Source organism: Loxodonta africana, chromosome 19 (genome assembly GCF_030014295.1).
Source record: "Loxodonta africana isolate mLoxAfr1 chromosome 19, mLoxAfr1.hap2, whole genome shotgun sequence".
NCBI classification, from domain to species: Eukaryota; Metazoa; Chordata; class Mammalia; order Proboscidea; family Elephantidae; genus Loxodonta; species Loxodonta africana.
In genome coordinates this window covers 56,313,602-56,331,964 of record NC_087360.1, presented here as the reverse complement: position 1 = coordinate 56,331,964, position 18,363 = coordinate 56,313,602, and the positions used below count along the sequence as shown (strand labels likewise).

At 40.7% G+C, this 18,363-nt stretch overlaps 1 protein-coding gene across 12 annotated transcripts in view; it reads left to right on the top strand.

Moving 5' to 3' along the window:
* The window catches only part of PSD3 (pleckstrin and Sec7 domain containing 3), a 696,342-nt gene that overhangs the window by 488,094 nt on the left and 189,885 nt on the right, over window positions 1-18,363 (top strand). The window contains exon 14 of one of the 12 annotated variants that reach the window (XM_064272737.1): window positions 15,385-15,454. The exons of 10 other annotated variants lie outside the window; for them this stretch is intronic. In XM_064272737.1, coding sequence (XP_064128807.1) covers window positions 15,385-15,454 — 70 coding nt within the window. Of the gene's footprint in view, window positions 1-1,268; window positions 5,670-15,384; window positions 15,455-18,363 lie in introns of those variants that run through there. One more of the 12 variants, XM_064272738.1, reaches the window with a different exon arrangement.

Below are 18,363 nucleotides of genomic sequence, written 5' to 3'. Positions count from 1 at the left end.
CTTGACTGTTGCTTCCATGAGTGTTGATGGTAAGATTTATGCTTATACCTAAATAGGTAAACTAGATTATAGGCGAAAAGCTTAAATTTGTTATAATTACACACGCTATTTTAAGAAACCACAACTTACTTCAGAAGCTACTTTATGTAAAACAATTTATATGCTAATTATTAGTTATTTTTATTTATTCTTTAAATCAGATTTTTGATGAATTCTTCTACTCAGTCTTTGTTCAACTTGTCAAGTGAATTTCCTGAAACATAATTTTATTATTTACATGACTGTTTCTTCACTTAACTCAGACAGAAAGTTTGATGATATCATTGACAAATCGTTTAAAGGATCCTTGTTGATATTTTCAGTAACCGTTTGTGTCTTCACAGTTTCACCAGCCTGAAACATTTATATCGATTCTAACTCTTTTATGAGTATTATTTCTTAGTCTTTGTTTCATCCAATTTGAAAGTGTAAGCTTTCTGTGTAAGACTTACCCACTCTAGGTTGCCGATAAAAACCGTGCAGCGTGGGGATAGAAGCGTTTCAGAGAAGAATTGACCTTGTGGAACCTACCCTCAGTCTGATTACTTTAGCTTCAGATAGATTTGTATGACTGATAACAGAATATAAAGTAGAAAGGCTTCAAGAAAAACTTTTCTATTCACTGTAACCTTAGCCTAGGGGGTAGTGTGTCTACTTGTGTTCGTTTGCAGCCCGTTTGTCAGTTCAGCACATTTTTCTGAACTAGTCTTGGTGAGCATCAGAGCTTCCAGTTCTGATTGTGGATGTGTATGCTAAGACTTGAGTGGTCCTGTGCATGAGTGTCAGTATTACTTTCTAAATTATTGGTTTCAGGGGCGTAAAGAAGAACTCAGTCTTTGATATAAAGATCTGACTTTCCCTTTGAAAGTAGTGGTTTCCAGAATTTTAAGTTTTTATCTTCGATGAGGACTTATACTTCTGTAGTGCAGAAAGGCTTTGTGATGATGCTGCTATTCTTTGGAAGTTTGATTTCAGCTGTATAAAGAGTGATTTAACACCTTAAATGATATCAGAATTAGAAATTGTGTCTTCTTTTCTTTTTGTGGACTTTCATAGACTTAAATCTTGAGAGAGCCTTGAAGGTATTCTAACCAATTACTTCCTTTTATACATGACACTGGTAGGCATTATGCGTTGATTTGTTTTTCTTTTCTATGTCCCCTGGACATATTAAGCTCTATGAGGGCAGGCACTTGATTTACCATGTTCACTATTAATATCCCCAATAGGTGCTCAGTTGTGATTACTGAGTAAATGAATCACATGAAGAATCAAGGACTTGGGAAGAGAAAAGACATACCTAAGATTGCCCAACTAAAAAAAAAACTAGTAAGTAGTAAAATCTGACCTTCAGTCTTCATTTTACAACTACAGATTCTATGCCCTTTCCAAGATAGCAGATAGAATATTACTTGGAGGCCTTGTTGTTGTTTTTAGGTACCGTTGAGTTGGTTTCTGAGTACAGCAACCCTGTGTACAACAGAACGAAACACCGCCATCCTCACAATTGTTGCTACCTTTGAGTCCTTTGTTGCATCCACTGCATCAGTTCATCTCATTGAGGGTCTTCCTCTTTTTCACTGTCCCTCCATTTTACCAAGCATGATGTCTTTCTCCAGGGACTGGTCCTTCCTGATAACATGTCAAAAGTACGTGAGATGAAGTCTCACCATCCTCGCTTCTAAGGAGCATTCTGGCTGTACTTCTTCCAAGACAGATTTGTTTGTTCTTCTGGCAGTCTTGAGTATATTCAGTATTCTTTGCCAACACCGTGATTCAGAGGCATCAATTCTTCTTTGGTCTTCTTTATTCGTTACGTAGCTTTTGCATGCATATGAGGCAGTTGAAAATATTATAACTTGGGTCAGGTGTACCGTAGTCCTCAAAGTAACATCTTCGCTTTTTAACACTTTAAAGACGTCTTTTGTCTTGGAGGCCTTAGTGGGTATAAAAGATCAGAATCATGAACGGTTTACATTTATTGGGTACCATTTTTCAGGCATATGCTTATTTCGTTGAATCCTGCAGTACAACTCTTTGATTAAAGGTATTTTTAGCCCTGTTTTTATAGATGATGAAACTTGGGCTTTGAAAGATTATTTACTAAGGGGTACACAGTGTCGAAGCCAGGATTCAAATCCATTTCTTTTGCCTCCCAGGTTTAGTGGCTTTCTGCTTTTGTCTTTTACGTGGGGATCAGTGTTTGTCAATATGAAGAATTATCCAGACCCATAAGTAATGTAACTGAATTTTTTAGCCAGTGCCTTATATGTTACAAGCCTTAATACCTGCTGGCTTAGCCTGGGGGTCATATTTTTAAAGTCAGCAAAGAAAGTATGACTTCGCTGATTCTTTTCATCTCTTATTCACCCATGGTCTCCTACATGGTCTGATTTGAAGGGCTTTTCTGCTCCTGTACCTTTTTCTCATTTTCCTGTAATTGGACTTGAATTTCCTTATTTTGATCCTAAATGATTTGCAGACTTCAAAGCTTTTCTCCTACATTATGTAGGTACTGCTGGTATGCAGTGGTATTTTAACCTTAGTTGAGGATTAACATCTAATAGCCTTTTTTGTTTTACTAAGGTGAATGGGGCAGAGTGATGGAAAAACCAGGAAGCAAGTGGAAACTGCTATAACATAGTACATTTGTCTACATTCTCTGAAAGTAATAAGCCTCTTAGCCAATGGGATTTTTGTCTAGGCTCAGTTGGACTAGTTTCTTGGGATTTAGAGTAATCTCATCACATCCACACTTTGATGTGTCAACCCATCTGCCAGCCACGTTTTGGTAAAGGTTATGCGTGAATAATAGCACCATTTCCTGTTTCCAAAAATCGGGGATTTTTGGAGGGGAATGATAGTCTGCACTGGTGCGTGTAGGTACAGGAAAGAGGCAGTGGGCTTTCTACAGAGTCTACTACCTCTCTTGTACCAGTTTTATCTTTCGGCTGTGGCTTTTTTGATGTTTATTTCTTCTATGAAGATATATTAGAAAGATTGACCTTCTAAAATGATGACCCTAAAAAGTAGAACATTTAACTAAAAAAAAAAAAAAATTTTTTTTTTAAATATTTTTCCTAACAATTTATGTATTACTTGGTACTAAAACCAAAAAAGAAAACCCCAAGCCCACTGCCGCTGAGTCAATTCTGACTCATGGCGACCCTATAGGACAGAGTAGAACTGCCCTATAGGGTTTTCAAGGAGTGGCTGGTGGAATGGAACTGCTGGCCTTTTGGTTAGAAGCCGGACTCTTAACCACTGTACCGCCGGGGTTTCCAAACTTGGTACTAGATCCTTGTCATACATATTTTAGTGTAAAGTATACATTTAGTGACATGTAGTAAGAAACTCATTGGTGGATCTATAGTCTTATTCTTTTCTTCTATGTATTTTAAAAGAATTTTAATTAGATGTTGTAATCTAAATTGCTGTCTGTAAAACTGTAGTCTGTACTACATCTTCTGTTATGTTCTTTATTTTCTTCATTGGCTGAAATGTCGAGGATAGAAGATGAGTATATTAGCAGGGAAAGCATTGAATCCTGGTCATTTTTTCTCCTTTATTTCTTTTACTATGATTCCTAGTAAAGGAACTTGTCATCGATTGTAAAGATGGCCATCAGTAATACTCCCCATCTCTGTATGCACGTTGTCCTGCCCATCAAGAAGGTGGATTCTCTCACTCCTACCTTTGAAATCTAGACTGGCCAGCCTTTTGTGATGGAGTGTGGCAGAAATGATGCTGTGCCAATTTCAGGCCTTAAGAGGCCTGGCAGTTTCTTTTTCATAGTCTTGAAGCCCTGAGCCACTATGTAAAGAAGAAAGGGCAAGTTACCCTCCTGGAGAAGAAACCGCTGTGTGTAGGAGCACTGAGGCGCCCCAGCATACAGGCAGCACCAAGGCAGCCATGTGACTGAGGCCATCTTGGATCCTCCAGCCCCAGATGAGCCCAGCCAACACTGTGTAGAGCAGATACAGGATGACCTCTTTGAGCTTTGCCCCAAACTTCATATCCACAGAATTATGAGCAAATAAAATGGTGGTGGTTTTAAGCCACTGGCTTGGAGTAACTTGTTACAGAGCAATAATAACCAACACAGGATTGATATCTTCCAAATGCTCATTACGTTCTCATATCTGGTTACTATTTTTCGAAGTAGTTTCATTGCCCTGTATTGCTTCCAAAAAACCAAACCCGTTGCTGTCGAGTTGATTTTGATTCATGACGACCCTATAGGACAGAGTAGAACTGCCCCATAGGGTTTCCGAGGCTGGAATCTTTACAGAAGCAGACTGTCACATCTTTCTCCCACAGAGCAGATGGTGGGTTCTAAGGGCCGACGTTCCAGTTAGCAGCCGAGTGCTTAACCACTGTGCCACCAGGGCTCCTTCTATATTGCTTAAACAATAACAAAAAACCAAACCTGTTTGCCATCTCAGAGAGACCATATAGGACAGAGTGGAACTGCCCCACAGGGTTTCCAAAAAGCAGCTGGTAGATTCAAACTGTTGACCTTTTGGTTAGCAGCCATAGCTCTTAACCACTAAGCCACCAGGGCTTCCTGTATTTGTTAGAGACCTGCTAATAGATCATTCGGTGTTGATGCAGTGGTTAAGAGTTTGCCTGCTAATCCAAAGGGGTCACCATAGCACCAGTGCCTTGTGGTTCTATATTGGAGACAAACAATTACTCCTCTTCTCAAAAGAAAAACAATGGGGGGCGGCGGGGGGAGACTTATTTCCCTAAAGAGGATTTTCTGCTACCTGATCAGATCACACCCACCTGTCAGACTCCTTGAATAGCTGTTCATCCTACTTGTTGGTGGACAAAGAACAAACCAGAAAGCTCTGGGTTAAAAAACAAAAAAGCAAAGACTGAGACAACCCAGAGTATTGCACTGTAAATTTCTCTTCAAATTGTAACTGTTCCCAGAGAAAAACTTAAAAGGTGGTTATTTAGTTTTATTTTAAAAATTCTGGTAGGATCTCAAACCAGCTTGAAGAGTAAGACTTTTAATTTCCTGAGCAGGATGAATGCTTGTTCTGAGGTCCTTGTATCAGCTTCTACCGGCAATTTCCTTTGAAAGCTCAAGGTAGTATTTTTCTCATTTTGTTGTCAGTTTTTGGTACTTTAATTAAGGATTTATCTTTTTCTTCTTGTCTTTCTGCCGAGCAATTCCTTTCCTCAAACTCTCCTAAACAAACAATTGATTAAAAAAAATTATCAGGATCATGTTTGATCTAGTGCAGTAGTTTCAAGCATCAAATGGATGGAAGTGGCAGGATGTAGAGGAACTCAGTTGTCTTTCTTAATTGACCGAATCCCATTAAGTTCACCCTAATGTTTGTTTGGAAACCTTGGTGACATAGTGGTTAAGAGCTACCGCTGCTAACCAAAAGGATCCCAAACAAGTTTGAATCCACCAGGCGCTCCTTAGAAACCCTATGGGGCAGTTCTTCTCTGTCTTATAGGGTCGCTATGAGTTGGAATCGACTTGACAGCAACGGTCCGCACCCCCCCCCCGCAAATGTTTGTTTTCTCTTTCTCATATTTCCAGTCATTATTTATTTACTGACAGTGACTCAGTGAGTTCAGTAGTAAGGGTAAATCCTTTGCTGTGTGATTAAGGAACTTTTTTTTTTTTTTTTTGAGTTGGGGGAGGAGGTGTGAGATTTCTAGAAGATGGAGGGAGTGGTTTTTGGAGGGGGAATTCTCTTTTCCTTAGTTTCATCTAAAAGTAAACATGATTCAAACCTTACAGTTACATGTGAATTTATACTTGGTCATCATCTCTTCAACCCTAAGATGCTACTACAGGCTATTTATGTATTTGTATGTATTCTTTGTTTTTATGTATGTCAAGTATGCATGTATTGTTTCAGTTATATTTTACATTTCTGAAAGATGGTAGCTATAGACTTTTAACCTCTAAGGCTGTGGTTGCCAAGGGACATTTCGCAATGTCAGGAGACATTTTTGCTTGTTAACATTGGAGGTGGGGTGACACTATTGGTATTCAGTGGGTAAAGGCCAAAGATGCTTCTAAACATTCTGAAGTGCCAGTATTTGGTACACAGAAGACGATCAGTAAATGCTTATTGAGTAGATAGGTGAAAGGTCAATGAATGTAACAGTAGATATAATGAATCCTCTCTCTCTTTCCTCACAGGTACTTAGGTACTTGTTTGTGAGAGATCAGGATATCAGTTCGGATATAACGCATGGTGTTTTTGTTGATAAAAGGAGCCCTGGTGGCACAGTGGTTAAGTGCCTGGCTGCTAACTGAAAGGTTGGTGGTTTGAACCCACCAGTGGCTCCACAGGAGAGAGCTGTGGTGGTCTGCTTCCATAGAAATTACAGCCTTGGAAACCCAATGGGGCAGTTCTATTCTGTACTGTAAGGTTGCTGTGAGTCAGAATCAACTCAACGGCAGCAGGTTTGATTTTTTTTCGTTCTTATCGATACACATATATAAAGGCTTTTCTCATTCTTTCACACAGTGACAGATCAGAGCTTGATCATTTTTTAGTTATAATTTGTGTGTGTGTGTGTGTGTGTATGTTTACATTGGAGAGTACTTGCCACTTGTCAGCTGGAGAGAGAGACATCTTAACAGAAGAGCAATGGTGATGAGGTTGACCATCGTGGGTTATCTTCACTCCTGACTATCAGGTGGTTGTCGTTGTGGAACGATGCAGGTTTTTAGAGCTGTTCCAAACATCCCTAACATTCTGCATTAAGAATGTTCCAGTGAATAGTGGTACATTTGGGAAAAGCACAACATACTACTTGTAATTAGGAAAAACTAATACTTCAATTGGTTACTTCTTACTTTTGAAAGTCAAGCACTAGCAAGGCTTCCAGATGATGCCCATATTTTTGAAAAGAGGGAGATTTTTGCTTTATGATGCTTTCTTTTCCAGTCTCAATGGTATTCAAGCTTTGCTATTTTAATGAGAGGGGAAATAAATGAACTTGATAACTAACATGAGTTGTTTTTACTGAATGGAAACATTATTTTAATATATTATAGCAACATTACTGAGAAAAATCGGTAGCTTCCCCAGTGGGAAAGTTTAGGTGGGGATTTATTTCCTACTGTGTGTAGTAGATTATTGTTGTTGTTGTGTCCCCTCGAGTCAGTTCCAACTCATAGTGACCCTCTAGGACAGACTAGAACTGCCCTATAGGGTTTCCTACACTGTAACCTTTACAGAAAATAACCAAGTTGTCAAGAATTTCATTTTCCTTGGATCCACAATCAACGCCCAAGGATGCAGCAGTCGAGAAATCAAACAACATATTGCAATGGGCAAATCTGCTGCAAAAGACCTCTTTAAAGTGTTGAAAAGCAAAGTTGTCACTTTGAGGACTAAGGAGCACCTGACCCAAGCCATGGTGTTTTCAATTGCCTTAAGCTGAACAGTGAATAAGGAAGACCGAAGAATTGATACCTTTGAATTATGCTGCTGGTGAAGAATGTCAGATATGCCATGGACTGCCAGAAGAACAAACAAATCTGTCTTGAAAGAAGTACAGCCAGAATGCCCCTTAGAAGTGAGGATGGCTAGACTTCATCTTACATACTTTGGGCATGTTATCAGGAAGGACCAGTCCCTGGAGAAGGACATCATGCTTGGTAAAGTAGAGGGTCACCAGAAAAGAAGATTGTCAATGAAATGGAATGATGCAGTGACTGCAACGGCTGCAACGATTATGAGGAGGGTGCAGGACTGGGCAGTGCTTCGTTGTGTTGTACATAGGGTGGCTGTGAATTGGAACTGACTCAGCGGCACCAACAGCAGCAGAACAGCCTTCACGGAAGCACATCGCCAGCTCTTTTCTCCTGCGGGGGCACTGAGTGGGTTTGAACCACCTACCTTTCAGATAGCAGCCAAGCATTTAGCCATTGTGCCCCCAGGGCTCCTTTTTAGTGAGTTAGAGATAGGGATATGAATAATTTTCCCCTAGTGTACATAGGATGGCATTTATAGTTTTTCATAGTGGCCTCATTTCATTCATGACCCAGAGTAAGTGCTAGCTATCATGAGGAAAAACTTTTCGATGGTAACTTATAAGACAATTACTGGGGAGCTTTTCTTGATCCACAGTTGCTAAAAATTGTCCAACTAAAATCCATACCTTATTTAGAAAACTGCATCCTTCCTTGTCTTGGGTTTTTGGACTTTTTATCTGTTTTTCTTTTTTTATACACTTCTTTACCATGATGGCACATTCTTATGAACCCTCTTGAATTTAGATACAAGCTTCTTCATCTTTAATAATGTGGAAGGAGACAGTCCCACTCAGGGTACCACATTTGGATGGAATGCAGTACCGAATATGGACTAGTGTTAAGGATTGCTTTGAATTAAATGGACCAGTTAATTTGGTGCGAAAGAAAAAGGGAAATCAGAATCAGATTGATTTCCTTTGCTCCCTGCTTAGACTTTTACACCCAAAACCAAACCAGACCCATTGCCTTCGAGTCAATTCCAATTCATAGCGACCCTATAGGACAGAGTAGTACTGGCCGGTAGGGTTTGCAAGGCTGTAATCTTTACGGAAGCGGACTGCCACATCTTTTCTCCCATGGAGCTGCTGGTGGGTTCCACCGCCGACCTTTTTGTTAGTAGCTGTGTGCATTAACCACTGTGCCACCTGGCTCCTTCAAATTTTATACATTTAGAGGATAGTGGATTTGGGAGAAGCCTCTGCTGGTTAACAGAGGAAGTCGAGAGCTTTCAAGGGGAAAAAGAAATAGACACTTAAGATTCATAATAATTGATGAAATCTCTTGCATTTAAAATTATTAGCCTCTTTATTCAATTGTTACATTTTAAGGTTCTTTTTTTCTTTTGGATGGGAAAAGGGCAGAAAGAATCAAAGTTTTCCCTAGACAGTTAATTGTCAAGCACTGAACTGTTAGGTATTTAGAATATAGAGAAAGTATGAAACCCAGGGCTCTGGTATTCCCACAAGGGCTTTATTCATAAGAACCGACATGTAAGTCCTAGGCTCCCTTCCCTTTCCTTTGCCCCTTTCCAGTTCCCTTTTCATATTCATTTTAATAGTTCAAGCTTCTTAAAGGGATTTGAAAGTCCTTCAAACTCCCACAGTCCCTGCCAACCCCAGCAGCTTCAACTCTTTTGTGACCTCTTTGCGTTCTGAACTCCAGACCTACTAAACTTTTTTCAGTTCCTAAGCACTTTCCGGAAACCCTGGTGGCATAGTGGTTAAGTGCTACGGCTGCTAACCAAAAAGGTCAGCAGTTTGAATCCTCCAGGTGCTCCTTGGAAATTCTACAGGGCAGTTCTACTCTGTCCTATAGGGTCGCTATGAGACGGAATCGACTCGACGGCAGTGGGTTTTAGTTTTAAGCACTTTCCTGCTCTCCCTTGCCTCTGCATCTTCATTCGTGCTGTTCCCTGTGCCTAGAGTACTCCTCTCTAATGTTTATCTGGCTGATTCATAATGAATTGATTGATCTCTCCCCTTCATCAGTTCCTTCAGTTCCTCCCTTTGGTGTCCCTTCTTCTGAGAAGCTTCTAGTTGTCAAAGTTCAAGTTAAGTGTCCTTTGTATGTGCATCTGTAGCATCTAGTTTGTACTTGACTGCTGCCTTAACTGTTACACTAGACTGTCAGTTTGGAGAAGACAAAGACTGTTTTGTTCATTGATGTATCACCAGCACCTAACACAGAGCCTAGCACATAAAAGGCTCGAAATAGCAGTCAAATACTTGAAATGAGTATTTAAGTGCTTAATTGAAATGCCAGAGAAAATCAGAGGAAGAAGGAAGTCAGTTAGGATAAGAGCAGTTAGTGAAAGCAGGAACTTGGCTTGAACCTGAATGATAAGCTTCTTTGATACTTTCTCCTACTTCCCTTCCTCCTTTACTTCTGTTTTTCTCATTTGTTCATTCATTCATCCATCCAGCAGATATTTTTTGAGGGCCTAATATCTATCAGACATTGTTCTAAATACTAACTATGCAGCAGTAAGAAAGCCCCTGTTCTCATGGAACTTTCATTCTAATGAAATAAATAAAAGTCGGTTAGATATGAATATAGAAATTAGCTTAACAGGCTAGTGGGGCAGTGAGGAGGTGAACTTTGTGGGTGGAGGGGTGTTAAAAGTCAGCCTTTTAACGATTCACCTTAAGAGCATAATTTTACTTCGGGAGCAGACTAGGTGGGTGATGGGGAAGTACAAACAGCTTTTGAGCAAGAGTGTTTAGTCTGTCCTTGGTATGCAAAGGCTAGAGAGAAAAGACAAAGGAGATGAATCAACACTACCAACTTTTAGAGCTCAGGAGAGCAGTGGGAACACTAACAAAGTCCAAGGCAGTAGTTTGACATGGATGAAATGAGGACGTTTTACCTAGATTGAATCCAGTTGATGTTTATTAAGCCCCCCCCCCCCACCCACCCAGTAGGGTCGCTATGCATCGGAATCGACCTGACGGCAATGGTTTTTTTTTTTTTTTTTCTGTATTATGATCTGGGGGGCTGTTAGAAAGGTGCCCAAGACACATGAAGTCTCTGCTGTCATTCGGTTTTTACAATCTAATTGAGACCCAGATGAAAGACTGCTTGAAAGTCTTCTGTGACAAGCATTAATTGAAGTCATGGATTCAGTGGGGGTTTTGGCCTAGATCTAGGCTGACAATCCTGTAGTTCATTTAAATTTTTATATCTAAGGTTTGTTACAAAAAGGTTATGATATTATAATCATCTGGATAGCAGTTGATATCAAAATAAAGAGATAAGAGGTAAAATCATGAAATTTCAGTGACCTTTTTAACCAGCAGTACCCTTTTCCATGTGTGGAAGAAAAGAGACTTTCCTTTGTCTTTAAATTTTAAGCTGTCATTTTATTAAAGTTCAGTAACTTACCGTCTCCTCTCGCTTGGCACTGTCTCATTCGCCCATCGATGTCACAGTAGGCTGGTCTCCAGCAAGTGCACCGAAGACATAGAGGCCAGTGAGTTAGATGATTTTTACACAGAATTTGGCACACGAGCCCCTCTCCTGTGTCTAGGGAAGTGGAAGACAAGTAAGGAGAGACCCAAAATCCTAACTTCTCCTGATTATTGTCTTTGTTTCTGTCTTTCAGTATTGGCCATGAACTGTCAGGTTAGCATCTGGGCTCAGAGATAAGGATGACTTGGCATCGATTCTTCTGTTGCTATCTCAAGCTGTTTTTTCGTCCCCAAGAACAGCACTTTCAGTGGGTGTGGAAGTGGGCGGGACATGAAGCAATGGTTCAGGCTGCATTGCCTGGCTACAGCTTGGCATTTCTTTCTTTTTTCTTTTTCTTTGCGTCATTGCCGCTGGTGCCACTAATTTTACTTTCTCCCTCCCCCCTTTTGTAACTTGTTTCTTTAGGAGTGGCTCGGTGTCTCAGCATTACATTTTCATTGGAATTGTGGCAGCGGGCTTGGGCAAGAACCTTAGAGAGGTTATCTAACCCATCGTACAGAGTTAGTGCCAGAAGAATTAGTTAAAAGAAGAAAAGAAGTCTCAGTGGATCTTCTACTTCCACTCTGTCTCTGGTTGTCTTTTAGTTTGGAACATTTGTTGAATGAATACACATAGGATACCCTACTCCCCAAGCAGGAGGCGGAATCAGAACATGAGGTAGGAGGATGGTGGAAAAGGGTACCAACTCCATTGCCTTCAGTGATTCCGGAAATCAAAATTAGCCTCCTTGAAGAAAGTATAGGGATTTTGTCCTCTTGAGGAGCCTTGTTGGTACAGTGGTTAAGCGTGCAGCTGCTAAGCAAAAAGTTGGTGGTTTGAACACACCCCGTGGCTCCACAGGAAGAAGACCTGGCAGTCTGCTCCCATAAAGACTTCCAGCCTAGAAAACCCTATGGGGCAGTTCTACTCTATAACACAGGGTGGCTATGAGTCAGAACCAATGCAGTGGTATGCAACAAGGCCAAAACATGAGTGAAAGACCTCATCTTTTTTCTGACCCCTGCCAAGGAAACCTGTAATATCAGTTTCTTGAAAGCTCTGATCCCACTTAAACCTCCTCCTTTATACATTTCTGCCTGTTTCTGTTTGTAGCCCCTCTTCTCAAAACTGACTGTAAGAGAAAGAAAGGTCACTATCACCTGAGTTTCCTGAAGAAGAAAGAGTTTTTTAAGCTTGTGTTGAGTTAGACCTTGAAGAACAGAATTTGAGGCAGAAGGAGGTTTTACAGGCATGGATCACAAAGCAAGAATGTAAATATCATGATTGAAAGATAATAAATAGAATAAGCTTGCTGCAGTGAAAGCTTAGTGGAAAATTATTTGGCAGAACAGAAGTAGGAAACTAGGATTTCCCCCTTTTTCTCCAACCCAAACCCACTGCCGTCGAGTTGATTCCAACTCATAGTGACCCTGTAGGACAGAGTAGAACTGCCCCATAGAGTTTCCAGTGCTGTAAATCTTCACAGAAGCAGACTGCCCCACCTTCTCCCAAGGAGCAGTGAGTGGGTTTGAACCGCCAACCTTTTGGTTAGCAGCTGAGCATTTTAGTCACTGCGCCAGCGGGGCTCCTCTGATTGATATCCAGGGTGGTCCAATTCAGTTCCGTTTATCTATGTCTCTTATTTACTTACATGAGTTTTCTTTTCCTGAACTGATTGATAACTTTGCCTAGGTCCTGCCTGCCTGCCCCGGATATCCTGGTATTCCTGTCTAGTTGATAGGATTGTCCTCTTCATTTACTGCCCCTTGTGACCAGGGGCTCCTGTTACTAATCAGTTATCCTCTGCTTGTTTATTTCTTTCATCTGTGCATTCGTTTGCTTATATGTGAATTTATTCTGAAATTATTTGTTGAGCAATATTTAGCAGCTTGATCATGTTAACCATTACATGCCCCCACATTCTTTCCCTATAAAAAAAAATAAAGGGTTATAAAAAGATTTCTAGCTTTAACTTATTGTTAATGTTCTGACTACCCAATACGCTTTTGCCTTGTTTTTCTTCTTTTGGTAATAGGCCCCTGAAGTAGGCCTTGGTCATAGGCATGACCTGTCTGCTTGTCCTGGTACCAAAGTCTCTACTCCACATGATGCTTCAACCCTCACCTGCCACTAGGTTCATATTTTTATCTTCTTTTCAGTATATCCATTCGTTTTATGTCTATTATTATGAACTGTCAAAAGAATACTTTTTGCGTAACTTTCTTTGTACATGTAAATTTAGAGTTCTTTACTTAGGTCCCTAGGTGGCGCAAACAGTTTTGCCCTCGATTGATAACCTGAAGGTTGGTGGTTGGAACTCACCCTGCAGTACTGGGGAAGAAAGACCTGGTGATTGGCTTCCATTAAGATTACAGCCAAGAAAACCCTATGGAGCAGTTCTACTCTGTAACACACGAAGTCGCCATGAGTCAGAATTGACTTGGCAGCAATGGTTCGGTTTTACTTATGCTTACATGGTTGTGATAGTGGGCTTCCATAGTTATTCTGATGTGTATAAATATTTATACATCAGAATGAATCCCTGGTGGGGCACTGGTTAAAGTGCTCGGCTGCTAACTGAAAGGTCAGTGATTCATACCCACCATCTGCTCTGCGGGACGAAGATGTGGCGGTCTGCTTCTGTTAAGATTTATAGCCTTAGAAATCCTGTGGAGCCATTCTACTCTGTCCTATAGGGTCACTATGAGTCAGAATCGACTCAACAGCAGTGGGTTTGGTTTTTTGTTTCTGTTTGCTTTTTTAAATAAATGTATAAGTTGTCTTTCAAACTGTATTTCTGCCTCAGAGAAGATAAGAGGAAATTTCAAGTCAATAAATGGTTGTTCAATGACAGCATATGGGGGAAATTCAGTTTTCTCTAGAAACTCACAATCCAAAGCAGATGTGTTCTTAAGATACATTTATTTTTATGTCATTGATTTTCATAAGATTAAACTTACAAAGGGCCACTGTACTTTTTGCTTTGGTTATACTTACAAATTTCATTATTTCATAAACAATTCATTGCCACTGGCTCATTTTTTTGAGGTGCTACCTTATGCCCAGTACTGGAGAGATGGTGTTGGAAATGCAGAAGGAACAGGGTTTTATCCCTTTCTTCAGTGGTGGAGTGCGTGCATGCGTGTGTGTGCGCGTGCGCGCTTGGTATTTTTACATTTGTTTTTGAGACTTAACAAAATAGAAACGGAACTCTGTCATGTAATTGTTTTAGTATTGCTCTCAGGATGTTGCTCAGTGTTGAGCATTTGGTAGATCTTAGTAGAGAAATGGCTGTGGAACCAACTTGGACTGCATTAAAGTAGCTGACTGAAGGATCATTTTAATGACTTGCTTTTAAAATAAGAAAGTACATTGGATGATGAAATCCAAAAATGAAAGAAAAATTACAGTCACATATGCGCAAAGGAATTTGAGGAATTTGCATGATAGCTCATGTCGAAGTGATCCTTGTAGCATTTTGCTTTTTGTAAAGATGAGTTAACAGCAACGGTAATAGCTAGTGTTCTTTCAGGAGCAGGAGCACCGGTATGATTTACGGCCCTATACCTGTTGTCCAAGTTCATGCACAATCAACAGCCAAAGGAAGAAATACTGTAGGTCATTCCTGAGAGGCATAAGTCTGACTTTTCTTAGTTCAGTGCAGCAGAATGTTTTTCCCCAAGCACCTATTTGTCCATCACCATAATAGTGCTTTGGGAAATATTTTTAAATTATAAGTTTTGGCTCCTGACCTTAATCTTACTGTTGAAACAAGGAAACAAAGCTAAGACAAAGACAAGCCATTCTGTGATTGGTGCTAATTATGGGGTTTATATAATAAGTGCTGCAAGAGTTTAGAAAATGAGAGCTCGGTGGGCAGATAGTCATCCAGGAAGGTTCTGTGGGGGTGATGGAACTTGAAATGAGCTTTCCAGATAAATGGGATTTAGACAGATGGAAGAGGTGCTTGTGACGAGGAGGACAGGGCATTTTCTAGGTTTAGAGGACAGCAGGAATTGGGAGGTAGGTGGGAAGTATGGTCTTAGTGATTGATGGTAGTAAAAATGGCAGACCTGAGTTCAGGTTGCACAAGTATGCTGGTTACTCAGAGGAGGTGGCACTGCTCTGAGACAGTGTAAGAGCAACCCCTGGGACTCAGGAGGTCAGTGTGCTTACCTTGCCCCATCATCCATCATTGCTTTCCTCTTCTTCCTTCTTGGCTTCCAGCCTGTGGAAATGAGATTGGCATTTAACGTTCCTAATTATATTTAGAAACGTGTATTCACATCTATCCTCCCTTGGGGTATGACTGAAGGGGGAAGAAATGTAGAGAGAAAAATAGTTATTATTTGTCCTTTTTTTTTTTTTTTTTAAAGAACAAGTGTATCCTTTTAAGTGTTGATCATGTACTACCCAGCTCAAGGGGAATCTTCCGAGGCCATCTAGGTAAGAGAAATCTCAGATTATCAGTTGCAATTAGTGATTTCCACTGTGCTGGAAACAGAACATGTTCATTTTTAGATTCTAATTTAACTCTTTTATTGTATTTGTCCACTCTATGAAGTAGAGCCAGCAAAGGGAGGGTGATTGCTGCTTCTTTAAAAGAGGCAACAACTTACTCCTCGTTGAGTTAGGGAATCTCTAAGGCTCTGTCACATACATTTTCGTCCCACTGACATATTACTCCCACACCCTTGTGGGTAGTAAAGTTAAAATTTTAAAAATGTTCTTTAATCTTCCACCCACTGATCTAGTAGACATTTAAGTTCAATACCACAGCTGGGAGAAAGGAGAATTGAAATACACTGTATACTGTTTAAAAAAAAAACAAACCCAAGACCTCACAACTGCAGTCTTGATGTCTGCACTAGTTTAGAAATTATAACAATAAATTGGGTTCCGTTTTAGACTGTGTTGTTAGTCATCACACTTTAAATTACAGAGTGTTACTATTTGTGACCTACTTTAAAATGGTTGTCCCTTCAGTGGGAACAATATGTCTTGCAGCCATTGGTTGACTTGTGGGCTTGTTTTTAAAGCTGTCTTCATTGCAGCCATATTTTGAACATCAGCAGGTTAAATAAATGGCAGGCTGAGGGCCTAGATCTTATTGGGTGGAGCAGTGTGAGTCTTTGTCTAAGGAATCTTAGTAAATTTTTGTTATAGTAATTTAAAGGGTTCTCTCTTGCTTTGTAATAAGGACACATTTCCTGAGTGATCAACTGTTTATGCAGAGTGACTCTTTTGTGGAAAGGGTAAAATGAGAAGGATAGATTACAGGAGCAAAAGTTAAGAAGAGACTCAGGCTTTCCCTGGTCCTGCTAGTAAACAGCTCATTGGCCTTGGGCAAGGCACCCGGCTTTGCACAGCTTCGCTCTCCTTCTGTGTAACGTGAGACATGACATTATCATCTCACTAGGATTCAGTGTTTCTAAATTGCTGAAATTTCTGTTGTCCCACAGAACCCTGGGGCAATTCAAAACATAAATATGGCGGCCCCAGCTCTCAAGTGGCTTATGAAGTACTTGATCCTAGTTACTTAGTGCACAGTGGAACAATCAGATAGGCATTTGCAGGCATTCTCAAAAAATGAATTTTAAATAACCCCAATGCCTCCTCCCTGTCCCCTTTGGAGCCTCTATTACAGTGTTGTCAGCTTTTCTTCAGAATTAATTGATCCTTAAAGAGAATTTGTTAAGATTACTTGATGTAACCATGTCAGAAAATGCATACACCTTCCTTTGCTAGCCTGAAGTAAGAGTTTTGAGGAGACATCCTGTGTGTCAGAGGGCATTTTCTCCCAGTGGGACGTGGGCGGTAGGCTCTCCTACCAAGGCTTCTTCCCCCCCAAGAAAACCAGTAGCACATTCGTAATTTACACTCCTTGTTCACCTTGGCTGATGAAGCTTTTACCTCAGTGTGAATATGTCTGTCTTCATGCAGTCTTTTTAAATAAAGGCTTAGTTTCACTTCCTAAAATTCTGGTATCTGGGGAAGAGAGATGTAGAATAGGAAAAACTAAAGCGTTTAAAACATCACCACTAATAATAAGTCACTGTTTTTGAATGTTACCTTTTAACCTCATTTTTTCTTGAAGACTTGGATGGTTGTAATTACATGTGTGTTTTAAATGTGTTAGGAGAGCACACGTATGGGTATTGTCTGCCGTCTGCAGAGCTCTGTGAGGCTGGCCAGGCAGCAAGGAGGATTTTGTACTAAAGACTGGGTTTTTCTTTTAACTTTACTGGCAGATGCAGGATGTACTTCTTTAAGAATCTTTCACTTTTCATTTTATTTTTAGGTCATTTTGCGTAGATATTTTATATTTCTATCCCAGTGGAATCGAGATCTTCTTATTCTTGCTGTTTTTCTTTTTTTTTTTTCCTCCAAATGTAAACTGCCCTAGGTCAGGTGCCACTGAGTCCATTCCTACTCATAGCGACCACACGTGACAGAGTAGAACTGCCTCATAGGGTTTTCTAGGTTGTCATTTTCATGGGAGCAGATTGCCAGGTGTCTTAGTCATCTAGTGTTGCTGTAACAGAAATGCCACACGGAGATGGCTTTAACAAACTGAAGTTTATTCTCTCACAGTCTAGTAGGCTAAAAGTTCAAATTCAGGGTGTCAGCTCCAAGGGAAGACTTTTTGTGTTGGCTCTGGAGGAAGTCTGGGGCCTTCTCAGCACAGGAACCTCCGGTCCAAGGACACACTCCGCTCCCAGCGCTGCGTTCTTGGTGGTGTGAGGTCCTTCTGTCTCTCTGCTCACTTCTATCTTTTATATGTCAAAAGAGATTAGCTCCAGACACAATCCAGTCTTGTAGATTGAGTCTTGCCTCACCAACATAACTGCTGCCTATCGAAATCAACTTGACGGCCCTGGGTTTTTTTTTATCCCCCCTCATTAGCATCATCGAGGTGGGATTTATAACACCCAGGAAGATTGCGTCAGATGCCAACGGTGGGTAGTCCCACACCGCTGGAGACCATGGCCCAGCCAAACTGACAACACGTGTTCTTGGGGGGCACAGTTCAGTCCATGACGCCAGGTCTTTCTCCCAAGGAGCCACTGGTTAGGTTCAAACTGCCGACCTTTCTGTTAGCAGTTGAGTGCTTAACTGTTGTGCCACTAGCACCCTAAACATATAATTCCAGGTGGCTTGAGAATATGGAAGGGGACCTGGTGGCACAGTGGTTAAGAGCCCAGCTGTTAACCAAAAGTTCAGTGGTTCGGAACCACCAGATGTTCTGCAGAAGAAAGACGTGGCGGTCTGCTTCCATAAAGATTACAGCCTTGGAAGCTCGATGGGACAGTTCTGCTCTGTCCTGTGGGGTCAGTTTGAGTCGGGAACAACTT